General features: G+C 48.5%; 3 protein-coding genes across 3 annotated transcripts; 2 read left to right on the plus strand and 1 right to left on the minus strand.

The window, feature by feature from the left end:
- Positions 1-3,519: 3,519 nt before the first annotated feature.
- Positions 3,520-10,734, minus strand: FSUBG_151 (pre-mRNA-splicing factor spp42; the record flags this gene model as incomplete). The annotated part of the gene is made up of 2 exons (XM_036679184.1): positions 3,520-5,950; positions 6,170-10,734. 2 exons carry the CDS (start codon positions 10,732-10,734, stop codon positions 3,520-3,522), a joined length of 6,996 nt encoding a protein of 2,331 aa, XP_036544289.1.
- A 1,018-nt stretch (positions 10,735-11,752) lies between these two features.
- On the plus strand, positions 11,753-12,144 carry FSUBG_152 (NADH:ubiquinone oxidoreductase subunit; the record flags this gene model as incomplete). Its single annotated transcript, XM_036679195.1, has 4 exons — positions 11,753-11,765; positions 11,819-11,854; positions 11,923-12,038; positions 12,091-12,144. The coding sequence occupies 4 exons, from the start codon at positions 11,753-11,755 to the stop codon at positions 12,142-12,144; spliced, it is 219 nt and encodes a 72-aa protein (XP_036544290.1).
- A 1,291-nt stretch (positions 12,145-13,435) lies between these two features.
- On the plus strand, positions 13,436-14,525 carry FSUBG_153 (potassium channel regulatory factor; the record flags this gene model as incomplete). The annotated part of the gene is made up of 2 exons (XM_036679206.1): positions 13,436-14,152; positions 14,202-14,525. The coding sequence occupies 2 exons, from the start codon at positions 13,436-13,438 to the stop codon at positions 14,523-14,525; spliced, it is 1,041 nt and encodes a 346-aa protein (XP_036544291.1).
- Positions 14,526-14,760: the final 235 nt, after the last annotated feature.

Consider the following 14,760-nt stretch of genomic DNA (forward strand, 5'->3'; position numbering starts at 1 on the left):
ATATGAGCGCACGCCATGATGTTGTTCCGCACAAGCTAGATCGACATCCTGGTCAACGGTGGCTGGATTGAACAAGCTCCCGCACTAAAGTCAGGGACCAGATACGTGCAACAGTCAACTAACAACTGCCTAGAGCCTTAAGTGGCCTCGCGGCTCATGGACAGGGCGCACCTGGGTACGTGAACATGGGCCCAGTCGAGCCAACGGGAAAATCGACCCTGCGAACCGATTATCTGGATCACTCAATAGGGGAGGGCTGAGAAGAACGGTAACGGGCAGCGACGTCCACATCAGAATTGGTGACCGAGATGAGTCTGTTAGTGACTGGCTTGGCAAGTAATGGATGCAAATGAGAGCTTCTGGTAAAGGCCATGATGCCGAAAAAGATGGGAACTCAGACATATGCGCAGGTGCTTGCTTGTCTGAGAAGCATGGAGCTGTATGCGATGCGATACTGCATCAGGCTGGACCTATCCGGTTCTGAGCCGGGACCAAGATAGAAAATGTGTCTTGGCTTGAAACCTGGCGATATGTCAAAGGGACGAACGCCCCATATCGAAGCCGCTATCGACAGTGGCTGGTGCTGGTGCGTGTGCCCGGAACAGCCCTATTGAGCGGGCATTGACAATCCGTTCGGAGTGGCCAAGATTGCGCTGCTCAATGCCTCATGCTAATCAATCAGACGGCCCTTGGAAGGCGTGCATCGCGTAGGGTAACAGGCGTTTTGAAGTCGAAACACGCATGATGTTGAGGCCGAAAGCAGCCTGAGAATCCGGCAAGATGGTGTTCCGGCGGCAGGGAGGCATTAGCAAGCATCTCCTGATGCGCGAGTATGACAAGTCAAGTCGAGTCGACGGTTCTGTCACTGGCATTGTCGTCATGAAGGAGACGTCAATGGGGGGATCGGATCCCAGGGCCCCGGTTCAGGAACAGGAACAGGAGGTCGGGTATGGCCTTCTAGAAGGACATTCTAGCGCGTACAGGGCCTTGTTGGGAGTCGGGACCTTGGCTAGCGCAGAGGACCCTAGTTGCTGGTGGAGCGGAATGAGCACGCGCCGCTCTGAGTATGATTGAAGATGGGCAATAGTGGATGTACGTTGTCGGACGGTAACTCCTTAGGGGTATCCGGCGATGAATGGGCTCAATTTTGAGTGGTGATGCTTGCTTGGAGTTGGAATGAAGAGGTGATGATACTGTCAAAGGGGGCGGATGATGAGTAGCAAAAATGGAGGCTTGGCTGAGAGGGGGGAGTTGGAACAGGGGAAAGTTGCCCGAGCATGATGTGACCTGTTTGAAGATTTGAGAAAGAGCCACCAAGACAGACTGAAGATCAAAATTGAAGAAGGAGCAAATGTCACTGTGCCTTCCAGGAAAGTGCCTTGAGGCTTTACGTAGTACGCGGGCACCAGGTAATGGAAAGAATGAATGTCATCGACGTCAAGCGGCGGGCGATGGTAGGTAGCAGTTGGCCTAGAGAATGCAACAGTATCGCTTCCCCACGATGACAGCAACCTAATCTCAGCTATATCCCGAGCTCAATATTACTTTTATCAACAAATCTATCGCAGCGAAATAGTGCCAAAATGACATGCTAGACCGTGGATTAACGGATAGATCGAGGTTTTTAGTCTATGAATAGTATTACTCTAAGTTAGGTTGGCAGCTCGTTCAAGCCCTTCTGCATTGTCTATTTGAAACGCTGAACACATTAGATATAGTGATTTGACAGGTCGATATAGGCAGGATTGTCTATAAGCCAGTGATATATACCGAGACTTAATATTATTAATTGGAAACATTGACACGAACTGTTTTTATTCTGTTGATCTTATCTAATCTCCTTGCTCATGATTTTCAGTATTAGTAAATCCAGATGTAGACGATTAACTGATTTGAAGAGACGGCTTGGAAGTTATGCTTGAACCAGCGTTGAACCAGCACAACGCACTGCATTCCAAACCTAGGATACCCTAAACAATGAGACAAGACTATTGAACAGAGCTCACTTTACGTGATGTTGAATAAGCCAGCCATGGCCGGAGCATTGTCTCATCAAGTGATAGTCTAGCTCAGCTCAACGGCCCGGAAACTAGAATGGCCGTCCGTGGTCTGCCTGCCTGCCGTGAACCCAACCCAAGACCCAATTCTGGGGAGGGATCGTCCATCTTACCGAGCAATGGCAGCCCAGGGCCTGGTCTTTGACGCCATCTTTGGCTCGAACCACCTTGTAACCATCCCTAGTCAAATCTTACCTCACCTTACAGGCTCCTTACTGCAGGTACAGAATGCCTAGACTAAGGCATGTAGGCATGCGGGTCACTTTACATACTTGTCAAGGAGGCAAAATGACATGGGGTCGCCTGACATGACCTGGGTTGGGTTGGGTTGGGTTGACAAGAATAGTAATCGACGTCAGCGAAATTCGCGTAGATCTCCAGCTCTCAACCCCTGAAAACCCAACGGCCAAAAATAACAAAGATAGGTACGCCCGTCCTAATGCCATTCGCCCCACAGCATGCAGAGAGAAATGATCTTCGCTGAATTTCCAAAGATATCGTTATAACATAGGCGACTATAGGTAAACGAAAAAGCTAAATAGGAGGGGGAAATCTTTGAAAAAGTCTTTACCGAAACTACCATAAGATCTTCTATCAACTAACCAACTTGACTTTACTCCGCCACTCAGACTATCAAACTATCCAAGCTTTTGAATTTCATAACCTCGCTTCGAATATTCGCATGAATGCATAAATGACCAATTTTACTCCCCCACGCAGCTGACTGACAGCTCAGCGCGCTTCCACGCCTTCGGCCAAGCCGCCTTTTAGTGCATACACCACGGCCCTTGCACAAATCTATTCCCAATTCTGCCACCTACAGTTTAACATCTCCATTTTCCATAACCCATCTCCCCTTCTCCCAACGACACGGTCAATTATCCGGCTATCGACGTGGGTCATCCATGCGAACCCCTGTCACTATCCGTCATCCGTCATCTACATCCGCATGCATCTTTGCTGGTCGATGTCGATGACTTCTTTTTAGACTTTGCACCCTAGTGAGAAAAAGAAAAGAAAGAAAGGAAACCAATTTCTGTCTATACTAGATCCCGTCCAAGTGTGCGATCTAGATCTATTAGAGAATTCAATTTTACATGAGTTTAGATCACTTTATGATGAGAAATAAATATAGTCTAATTTTAGGGTTTATGATAACATATCCTAACTAAGTTATGACCATATTAGAGTACCTATGTGTGTATGTTCAGCTACGAGGATGGCGTAATCCAAATCCTCTGCAAATGTGATCAACACCATATAAGGAAATCATCCCGTCACTAATCAAATCAAGTGATGCGTCATCTCGGCTTCAATTTCTCCTTGAGTCCTTCTTGTCATTTTTACCATAGCTATTTTACAACATGCATAAAAAATACACCCAGTCTGCCCAGGTCAACTAATTGATTACAGAATGAAATGCTCCCTCATTTGATAAAACAACGCCCGTTTACCCACTACTTTAAGCAAAGTTATCCGATCGGTCCACCCAAATATCCTCCAGTTCCGCAAAGTTAACGAAATGCACTGGTCTGTGCTGGTCGCTATAGAACGGCAGTGGCGTATCCAGCTTGACGTGGACAGGCCTCTTCTCCATCCCAGCAAACGCGTTGCCCATAAAGCTGTAGTTCCACCTGCCATCGTCCGGTACCAAGAAGAATCCCCTGAACCGTGGGCTCAGCAACAGCTTTCGCTTCTCGCCCATCGTTGTAGTAAACCCTTGAGGTTGATCACTCTGGGTGTCCTTGTTCTCAGCTCCCCACTTGTAGCCTGCTGGTGTGAGGCCCCACGCCGATAGAGATACACTGCCAGGTGTGAATGCAACCGAGACCGTGACCGTGTTGGTCTTGTCCCACTCGTTATGCGCATCGAGGAGCTTTGAGTGTTCTGTCACATCCATGGCAGACATGTAAGGTAGTTCGCTGCCAGAGACGGTGTGGATCACACCTAGAGGCTCCATTCCTTCAAGGAACTCGCTCTGAGGAAGTTGCTGGGGCAATTGGATGTTGCGGAGGCCGCCAATCTGGGGGATCATGACAATACACTTGATCTCCTTGACCTGGTCGTTGTCGGGGGCTGAGGAACCGTACAGGTAGCCGGCCACTTGAACTCTGAGGTCAGCAATGGTGATGAAGCGCTTCAGAATGTTGTTTGGCATGACGTAGGTGATATCGTCAAGATCATTGTCAACCGACGAGACATAAATGTTCTTTGCTCGTGTGCGCAAGTTGGATGTAGCAATGGCTCGTGTTCGCCACTCAGTCTTGGAGGCAAATGTTTGCTGCTCGAATTGCGAAGTTGTGGTAACAATGATCTCTTCGCCATGGACGTTCTGGGTCTTCGTAGTCACAGCGGTCAACTGTGCCTGCTCTTGTTGTTGCTTCTCAATTTCGGCGGCTTGTTGTCGTTGCATTGATGGGGCTGAAATTTCCATACCCAGGATAATATCTCGCACTTCGCTGGTCGTCAAACTGGAGACATTGACATTGTTCTTCTTGCCGTAGTCATTCAGGATAAGATCTCGAAGCTGCGTTTCAACCTTGATCCAATCTTCATCTGAGAGCGATGGCCAAATATGGTGCTCGTGTGTAATGACAGTCTTGTCAGGTCGGAGAATGAGCTTCGTCTTGTCAGGGTTGACGTGGAGCGCGCGCAGAATAAGAACAAGACGAGAGAAGGCAGTGTAAGATGAAATACTCTTCAGCCACTCATCGTACAGGTTGAAAAGCACCATCTGAGGTTCAGTGGCACGCAGAATCATGTCACCAAGCTTCTCCACCTTCATCGCTGCCTGGAAGGGAAGCTGAAGCTCTGAAGCCCGAATGGAAATGTTGGGGAAGTCGAGCAAGTGGACCTCGAGAGGATCCAAAAGACCCTTTCTTGTCACAATCAGCTGCTTGGGTTGTTCTTCCACAGGCAATGATCGGATCAGAGCAGCGACTTCTTCGGCCGTCTTCCACTTGGCGAGTTGACCAAGACGCTTCTGTCCAGCCCAGACACTAGTGTGAATGATCTTGAGGAAGAGCTGTCCGGTTCTTGGGTTGAAGATGAAGATAGCACCGTTGATAGGCTTGGTTGTCAAGTTACCCTCAAAGGTCTTGTGAATGGTGACACGGTAGACGTTTGTGTCATCGATAAACAACTGTGTCTGGTTGCTAAACAATTCCGAGTAGTTCTGGGAGTTCAAGAACTCCTGGTTGCTCTCAGAAGCGTAGAGCTGTAGACCCTTTCGGATACGCTCGCGCAAAACGTACAGAGCGGGGTTCGCCTTCATGACCTTGGCCATAGCCTGCTGCACAAGGACCTTGAGACCAGGGAAGTACATGCCATAAGCAGAGTAGAGGTTGTAGGCAAGATCGATGCCAATCATGAGACCAGTAGCTGAGGGGTAGATACTGGCACTGTCTGTCGTATAGTCGAGATACTTTGCACGTGTGTATCGTTCAATATCATGTGAGTCGTAGTCGCCATATCGGAGCTGAACATCAATCCAGAACTTGTTGGTAGTTGTCTGCTCAATAACATCCTTGGTATCGTAAAGAAGTGAAGGTCTGGTCACATTCCACTTGTGGTTAGAGAACAGAAGGATATCGGCACAAGAACTGTTCATCTTGTAAGACTTTCGAGGATGAATGGTCTCTTTCTGAACTGTTTCAATGCCTAGAGATTCCAGTTCCTGGTCAAACACCTGGCAAAGATCCATAACAACAGACTCATGGATCTTCTGCCACAAATGAGCTCGGAAGATCTGGATAAGCGAGATCTTCAGAGTAGGGATCTTTCCGTGCAAGAAAATGCCAGTCAAATCAAGCTGGACCTGGAAACCCACGTAGACGTTGGCTCGGTTGATGGTGGGTGACCACCACAAAGTGAAGCGACGGTTAGGAATTTGACTAAGAAAAGTTAGTTAAGAGAGCTTTAGAGAAGGGGGGTCGCCAAACTTTAATCCAGATCTCTGGGCATTGGTCAATTTCTTGAACTTCATCGATTCTGTAAATTTCTGGTTAGCAAATGTGTTTCTTCGCATCAGAACGGGGGGTACTTATTCAAATCCCGAGGCCTTTTCCCAGAAGAGGCCTTCCCATGACGGGAAACCTGTTGCTTTAAACAACGTGTGTTCGAGGATGGTCTCAACACCACCCAATGCCTGGATCACATCGGTACGATAAGCATTCAGGTTCCACAATTTTCCATCATGACGTTGACTAGTCCACCAGAAAGGATTATTCTTCATCAATTGATAGATCTTGAATTCAGCTCGAGCTCGGAATCCCTTATCGAAGCTCAGGGTGCTTCGGTCCTTTTGGAACAAGGTGTTGATTCGAGGAAGACCGCGATCCCAACTATCCTCAAGATCCTCAAGAGTAAGACGACGGTTCTGTTGATTGGCTTCAAGACGTTTCTGGGAATATTCTGTCCAGACTCGTTGAGAGTCGATGAACTCGGCCTCCCAGGGGATGATGTATCGGAAAATATTCGGGATGAGGGTCTCCTCATCGTGGGTCATTCCTGCCCTGTAATGAGTAACGCCAGTGTCGGTTTGCTTTGACCAACGCTTATCACTAGCAGGAATAAGAATATGTGAGCCCGAAATCATTCCAAGACCACCAAGCTCCTTGGGGGTGTAGAAGACGGCAGGAGGGAAACGAGAAGGCATTTTGGAGTTTAGACCAATCTTGACTCGAGTCTGAATCTTGGTCTCGCACTTGACAATTGTGTCAAGCAGGTCGACGGTCGATACGGCCGCCTCACGATAATAAGTGAAGAGGGCGATCAACGCTGTGTTCCACTTGTTGGCAATCTTGGTGAAAGTTGTAGAACCTGACGACATGAGAATCTGTCGAATACGATTGTTGAACTTCTGAATATCCTCCTCAGTGACTTGCAGGAAAGCGTGAGCAGTCCTCTCCTTTGTGGTGTTGTCCACGAGAGACCACACACTATCCTTGACCGGGAATTCTTCATTCTGGTTGCGAATCTTGGGGAGAATGCGGACTTCAAAACCACACATAGAGAAGAGCAAGTTCGGGTTATCACGACTGTAAACGCTGACAAAGCTTTCATCCCACTCGATCGTTGTCACGGATCGAGGCAGACGATTCTTCATATCCCAGAAGACAGCTCGTCCAAGGTTCACATCATGACGCATCAGGCGCATGCGAGAATCTCTTGGCCAGCACTTCTTGCTCTTGTATCCGATAACGTTCTCAAAGTTGGGGTCGGGTTGTTCGGTGAGAAATCTTTGGATGAGGTCTCGAGACTCCTCGGCAGTAAATCGGAGGAAGATCCAAACTTTGTCGATGTATCGGGTGTAGAGTCGGATGGGATGGCTAGACTCAGTCTCGCGGTCACGGAATTGCAAGAAGTCGTTGGGACTTTGAGGTGGTCCAGCAATCTCGCTGGCTCGCTGAGGACCCAGAAGCAGAAGATCCAACACAAGGCCATAGAATTGGAACACAAATGCAGAGAACTGCAAGCCACGGATCATGCCATAACTGTTGACATGGTTCATGTCCTTGTAGGTGAGTTGGACGTTGTTCTTGGCTGTGATATAATCCGCCAAATTGTGGTCCATAATCAGTCTGAGGAGAGAGTTCAGAAGCGTGAGCTCCATCTTTTCGTAAACCTTGGATAGTTCCGTCTCAATCATGACATTGCATTCACCATTCTCAGTCTGCCACACACGGTCAAGGTTGTTGATGCCCTGTGCCCACTTGTAAACAAGCAAAGGCGGGACCTCGGAATCCGATGGCTTGATCCAGGCAGGGAAAAGATGTCGCTGATCTGCTTGATACCACAAATATTGATCCAGGTAGGCATCGCTAATCTTCTCGATAGGCTCAATATCGTAGACAGGGTTGATGGTGCTGTAGTTGTCGTTCATGTCGATGTTCACTTCCTTGAAAGCTCGCTGGGTAAGCAAAAATCGCTTGATTCGCTCCAGTGTAGTTCCGGGACTATCATATGCTTGCTCAATCAAAGCTAATTCTTCTCGTTGGCTCTGGTTGAGACGGCCCTTCACTGAATATGCCTCCCTGAGGCGCTCAAGCGCAAGAATGAGGATCTTGGTGTCGTGCTTATAAGAAACACTTGGGAAGGGAATGGGAGAGAACTTGCGAGACTCAAGCCAATGCACGGTAGTTGTGTATATGGCAATGGCTTCTTCGGAGGATACGTAAGGTCCATCCTTCATGTGGTTGTGCTGGCGTTCTTGCTCAGCCTTGAGCCAAAGTCGAGTCAAACGACCAACGTTCTTCTTAGCAACAGTCTTATCAACGGTAGCTCCTCGTCGGATACGCTCACGGTTGTAGTGGGCAACTGAGATCCACCAATCGGCCTTGGACTTGACATATCGGAGAATGATGTTCTCAATGGGTGCAGGCAAGCCCGGAACCTTCCAAGGGATATTACTCTTCCAGCATCTCCAGGCCTCGGATAAATGCTGAAGCACGGTATTGACCTTGTTCTGCTTGATACCCTCAGGCATCATGTCCATAAGATCAGCCATAACGGAAGCGCGAAGCTCCAAATCGAAATGAGACTCCACACGTTGCTTGGTGACGGTCTTTGCAACTCCCTTGCTGTGTCGACCCTCAAATTGACGAGACAAAAGATTTCCTAACCATCTTTCAAGCAGAGGAATAATTCCTCGCATGAAGAAAAGCCAAACTCTCCAAGCGGGAGCCCAGAAACCACATCCAGGACCCTTACCGACAGGTCCAGAATTGAACCGGTAGTAAATGAGATGTTTCAGATCCTTGCAAGTTCGAATCTGGTGCATCAGCTTGTATTTGTATCGGTACATGCCCGTCAGCTGGCCAACGTGGTTGAAGGCGTATAGGATACCATCTGCAAGTTGGAAGGCATCAATATTTCCAAGTCTGTACTGAACTTGGGCATCAACGATAAGCTTTGTAAGCCTCAAGATCTCTCGCATGAGATGGAAAGCGTTTCCGAAACGTGACTTCTTTCGCTCCTTGGTGGTCAAAGTCTTGACAGGCTTCAAATTAAAATTGTAATCGAGGTGAAGATACGTCAAGTTCTTGCGGTGGATAAGGAGGTTCAGCATGTTGAAACCCTGGCGACAAACCTGCAGACCAGCCTCGACCCAATCGATGGTTGTCTGCTGGAAGAACTTGGTTTGCTTGAGTGATCGCATCAAGTTCTGCTTGTTTTGCGCCTTGGGCTTCTTCTTGTGCAATTCATTCAATACGAAATTTTTGAGGAGTTTCTGGTACGAGACTCGGACCTTGACTGGAGGTCGATCCGAGGGAGGATGCTCGAGGTACCACTGCTTGACGAGAGGTACATCTTGTGCTCGAACCATGCGTCCGGATCGTCGGTCAAATGGGTAAGGCGCCCACCATAGTTCGACGGCGGATGATGTGTTCTCATTCTCAATATCCTCATCGGCAAGGAACGGCTCGACTCCAGCAGGCAGCTCAAAGGCATCGTCTTCGGACTCCTCAATGTTACCAGCGCCAAATATCTCGTCCTCATGGGAAACTTCGACATTCTTGGGTGCGACGGTTCGCGACGAGATGGGGTTGATGCGACGATCGAAATGGAAGGTCGGAAGATCAGGGTCATCCGCACGATTGAATACGACCTGAGGGTGTGAGTGCCACGATAAATGAACACTTCTTGGTAGCGAATTATAGAGGTACGGGTAGGCGACCCTGAACTCGGTTCGAATGGGGTTTCGGAAAATGATACGATCAATCGCATTAAATTCGCCGAAGTCTTCGTCGTTGGGGTCGATATCTTTATACAGTGGTTCGAAACGAGGACCACCAGGAAGGGCGACGTTGAGAGCCTTGGCTGTTAACAAGCTCTTAAGGTCGAAGAGATAGAAGTAGTTCTTGTCGACGACATCAGAAACAAGTGGTCGACTCAGACGGAATAGCGTCGCCATCTGAGGTAGTGTGAGGTTCCAGGCCTTGTAGCTTGGGCCGTTGACGTGCGGTGTGTCCAGAAGGGGTCTGTGATCGTAGAACCATTCATATACGGCCTCGTCATCTTCCTCGTCCAACTCCATCTGAATCGGCTCCAGTGGCTCAACATCCTCCAAGTTTTCGGCCCATGACAGGGGAGGCTCTTCGTCGTCGAAAGGTGGAAATCGCATGCGCTTGAATAGTCGTCTGTCGGCCTTTTCTTTGCGCATAAATGTCCACATCATAGCCCACTGCGCAAAGAAGACAGGCTCGATAACACGCGGGATCTCGTTGACCAAAGTCAAGCATCCGTTTACATGATAGAGCACCTTGACTTCTCGCGCCGATTCCCATGGCATCGGCATGTTTTCGAGGAGCTTCAGAACTGCGTGTGGCATGAACTTCAGGGCTCCTAGGTAGCTTCTCTTATCGTTCGTGTATTTTTTCTGCGAGACATCTCCGATATCCTTAACAATTTTCCGTAGGTGTTCAGGAGGCATATCTGCCTTCTGGGTTTGGACGAAACCACCCTTGCGCTTCTCGCCAAAGCGGTTTCGTTGCGACCTCACCCATTCGTTCTTCTTTTGCGCGAACTTGGCCATCTGGGTGTTGGTTGGAGGACGAAAACCTGGTGGCGGCGGCGGAGCTGGCGTTGAAGGGGGAGGAGGCAGAGAAGAAGAAGGCGGAGGAGGAGGTGGTGGCGGTCCCCATCCTGGGGGAGGAGGCGGAGGAGGCTGCGACATGATTGTTTCTTAATGCGCAGAAGAGAAAGGGAAGGATCGGAAAGCTGTCGCTATTAGGCTGAGCGCCGTTGCGCGTGATTAGTCACGCTACCGGTTCCAAAGCGCTATCAGTATTAATATTAGTAGTAGCTGCTTTGTCGCGGTTGCTTGGTGATGAAATTGATGCTGGTCGCGCAGATTTTGAGCAAGCACGACCAGGGGTAGATGTTAAGGAGCTTTTGAGAAAGTTGCCTTCATCACGATAAATTCTGGGCCATGGCCTTGAGACGCGCTTCAATGTGGGTCTTATCACGTGACTTCTGCAGTTTGGTTGTAAGTTATACTACAATCCATGTTGCCTGCGACTTATTTGTGATCTTGGCTAGGTAGTATTCTACTGCTGGGTTATAATAGTGTTTACTGTTCAGAGTTGATCTCATATATATTTTTGTCTATTCATGTATACCAGTATCTGGGTTCAAATAACTAAACTATTGCTTCAGTTAGAAGGTTAACTTATGTTGTAGTTCATAGAAAGGTTTATGAAGTCATAAACGCCCTACAGCTCCTGCTTCAGCTTCGATATCATGTCATTTGTGAAAATAACCTATGCTATTCTTAGCAGTAAGGACGTTTTGAATGTTACCTGCGTATGAGTTGTCATTGCTTTTGGCGCTCAGATGAGTAATGACTGTCGCGTCCAACAGTTATATTTAAAGCCAGCAAAAATCGACGTCTATAATCAAAATTACAAACCATAAAAGCTTAGGACAAATAGATGTATCACTTCTAAATTGAAATAAGTAACCCTTAGAGGAGACTGTACCCAGTGGTTTACCAAGCGAAATATGGCCAAGGTACAGGGTAGCCACGTCCCGATGGGAGCTGTCCAATGATCGCTACCATGATTCAGACACTGACTTAGGTAATCATCAAAGCTACAATCATCGTCCAAGGTTAGCATCATTCAACTGAACATCACGACAACCAATTCGTGCCGCAAACCACTCTAGCACGACACAGATCACCGTCAATCAAAATGGCGCACCTCAGTAGGTCAAGTAGAGACAAATAACTCCGAACTCTGCTAACCGCTGCTCTGCAGACGTGAAGCCGGACCCGGCCTATCTCAAATATGCCGGTGCGTGACTTCTACCCGACCTCGACGGCAACACCCTCGGCTCGAGCTTATTCTGACAATGTAAATAGCTATGATGAAGACGCGCCATCACTACTTCCGATGGACACCCCGAACTGCCCGGCTCACCTTCACCTACGTGGCCGTGGTCCCCGCCATCATGGGCTACATCGCCTACAGTACCGACGTAAGTCAAGGAATAGAAATCGCGACGACCACCGAAATGCTGACAGGCGAAGGGACTCTGGGATTTTCGAGCGAAGCGAAAGGGCGACCTCATTTACGAGAAATAAACCGACTAGGCATTGGAGCATTGAGATCTGTACATATAAAGCACCCTGATTGGGATAGAGCCCATGGTAGGGTTTCAATTGAACCGAGGTCAACAATGAACGAATGGTGGCCGAATTGTGATGTGTCTGATGAATTGAATGAGAAATGGGTATAATCGACGTGACGCTATCAAATTAAGCACTGGGTGTATGTTACCACCTCCCTCTGCCCCTCGGTCGCCCACTAGAGGTGTCCGGTAATCTTTCGCCTCTTCTCCAATCGCCCATAGGAAAATCTCCCCCGACATCATCCCTCCAGCCAGCTCGTCCTCCTCTCGAGTTCCTACGCCCAGAACCGTTATCTCGACCTCCTCGGTGAGTCCCTCGGACTTCATGTGGACCCGAAGCCTGCTCCCTACGCACGCTTGAAGCGGGCGCCACTGAGCCATCCGAGAGTGGTGGTAATATTGCGCAAGTTATGTAGTCACCAACTACAAATCGACAATCGCTTAGTGTCTTGGTTTTGTCGTCACTCCCTCTTGTTGTGCCATCCATGGGAATATCACCAGATGTGTCTGCTGCGGAACCACCACCCAATACAATGCTGCCGAGGTCCTTAACCCCGTATTTGGGGAGAGCATTCGTGACTGCGGCGGTGTTTCGAAGGTCTGGAAATACCAACTGGAATACGAGACGACATCCCACAGAGGGCGAAGGCAATGCTGACTTTTTGGCGCCTGCAAGTTCCAGAGCCAACTCATTCAGAGTGCAGTCTGACCATGTGTACACAGGTATATGTGGCGGCAAACTATGCGACTCAAATTCATCTGGCCTATAAATGAAACGTTGTTAACATCTTGTGATCTAACGCCATATATATTGGAAGGGGTCATGTATACCTGTGAAGAGATCCTGTACGGTAGAAGAGATGCAGCAAGAAAGGTGTTGTATCTTCGCGTAGTGGCCTTTCTGGAGAGGAAGACATCTTATGAGACTGAAAAGGAGGAAAAAAGGAAAATCGTGAGACTCTGTTATTCTGGTGAGGTTTCGTTGTTTAAGTTACGAATGATGAGAGGCATCACTAAAGTATCCAAATTAACCGATCTATATCCGCTTAAACCATCATGACTTCGCGCTCCATCATCAATTTGTAAACTCTTACCACTTACAGACTGCGACAACAAATATTTGAACCGCTAGCGGCACAATCTTGGCAATCTCCCAACACAAATCAAAGGCCAATTCGAATATTGGATCAAGGCTCCTATAGGAAACACCAACACGTCGATAAAAACGCTGTCCAATCTACACCATGGATTTCGCGGCGCTGATGAACAAAGAGCTCTCAAAGAGCAAGAAGAGCTCCGGCAGCGAGGAAAAGAAGTACTTGAAACGCTCAGAAATCGAAGCGCAAAGAAAAGAAGCATACCTTGCCGAACAAAAAGCCCTCGAGGCCGAGCGAGAAGCCAAAGCAGCCGCAAAGCGCAAACGAGAGGAAGATGCTGCCGCCGAGAACGCCGCCCGCGAAGAGAAGCGTCGTAAACTTGCTGAAGACATGCGCAAAAGACGCGAAGAGCAAGAAGCTGAAGAAGAACGCGCCCGAAGGAAGCGACTTGGTTTGCCAGAGCTGGTCAAGGCCAAAAGCGAAGATGTTGAGGATGGTGTGCATGCCAGCGAGGATATACCAGAGGAGGAGCTAGTTGATAAGCTAAGGGAGCTGGGTGAACCAGCTGTATTGTTCGGAGAGAATCACTCGGCGAAATTGAGACGATATCGCAAGTGGACGACAGTCGTGACCAAGGGCCCAATACCAACAACCTTAGAACTCGTGGATGAGAAGGATATGAAGGTGACTACTGAGCTACCTAAAGACAAGGAAGGCAGGAAGTGGCTATTTCGACAACTGGCAAGCTACTTTACGATGGTTCTTACAGAGTACGAGCGAGCTATGGAGGCTGAGAAGCGGGATACGAGTGCCAGCAAAACGGCATATAACGCTATGGTGCAGACTCGAGAGAACATGAAACCAGTAAGTCATCCTTATTTACAGAGTCGGGACACGCACTAACACCTGGAAGCTATTCCGCAAATTTGAGCAAGGCAAACTCGACGACGACATTCTCAAGCCTGTTACAGAAATCGTTCAAGCTCTCCAAGAGCGCCGTTACGTGGACGCCAATGATGGATATCTACGTCTGAGTATCGGCAAGGCAGCGTGGCCTATTGGCGTTACCATGGTAGGCATCCACGAGCGAAGCGCTCGCGAGAAGCTACATGATGGAGAGAAGGGTCATGTCATGGGAGATGAGGTTACCCGCAAGTATCTTCAGAGCATCAAACGTTGCCTGACCTTTGCGCAAGTTCGATGGCCGCCCACAGACTTGCGACAGTTGATGGGCTGAAGAGTAGTATATAGCTAGAGGCAAGGGCTCGAACGTAATAACGATACCCCCTTTGAACAAGGATAATTAAAATATATGCACCACAACAGCATTGTATGGAATGATTTATTTCGAAGAATGCTCCTGACGCCTCATCTAATCTACCGCAGTATAGTTCCGTACCCGTAAGTGGATAACCGTGATCAGGAATTCCTAACGCCTAGGCCGTAATGCGATGTGCAGTCCATTGGTTCAG

This window comes from Fusarium subglutinans (assembly GCF_013396075.1).
Source record: "Fusarium subglutinans strain NRRL 66333 chromosome Unknown NRRL66333_c0000001, whole genome shotgun sequence".
NCBI classification, from domain to species: domain Eukaryota; kingdom Fungi; phylum Ascomycota; class Sordariomycetes; order Hypocreales; family Nectriaceae; genus Fusarium; species Fusarium subglutinans.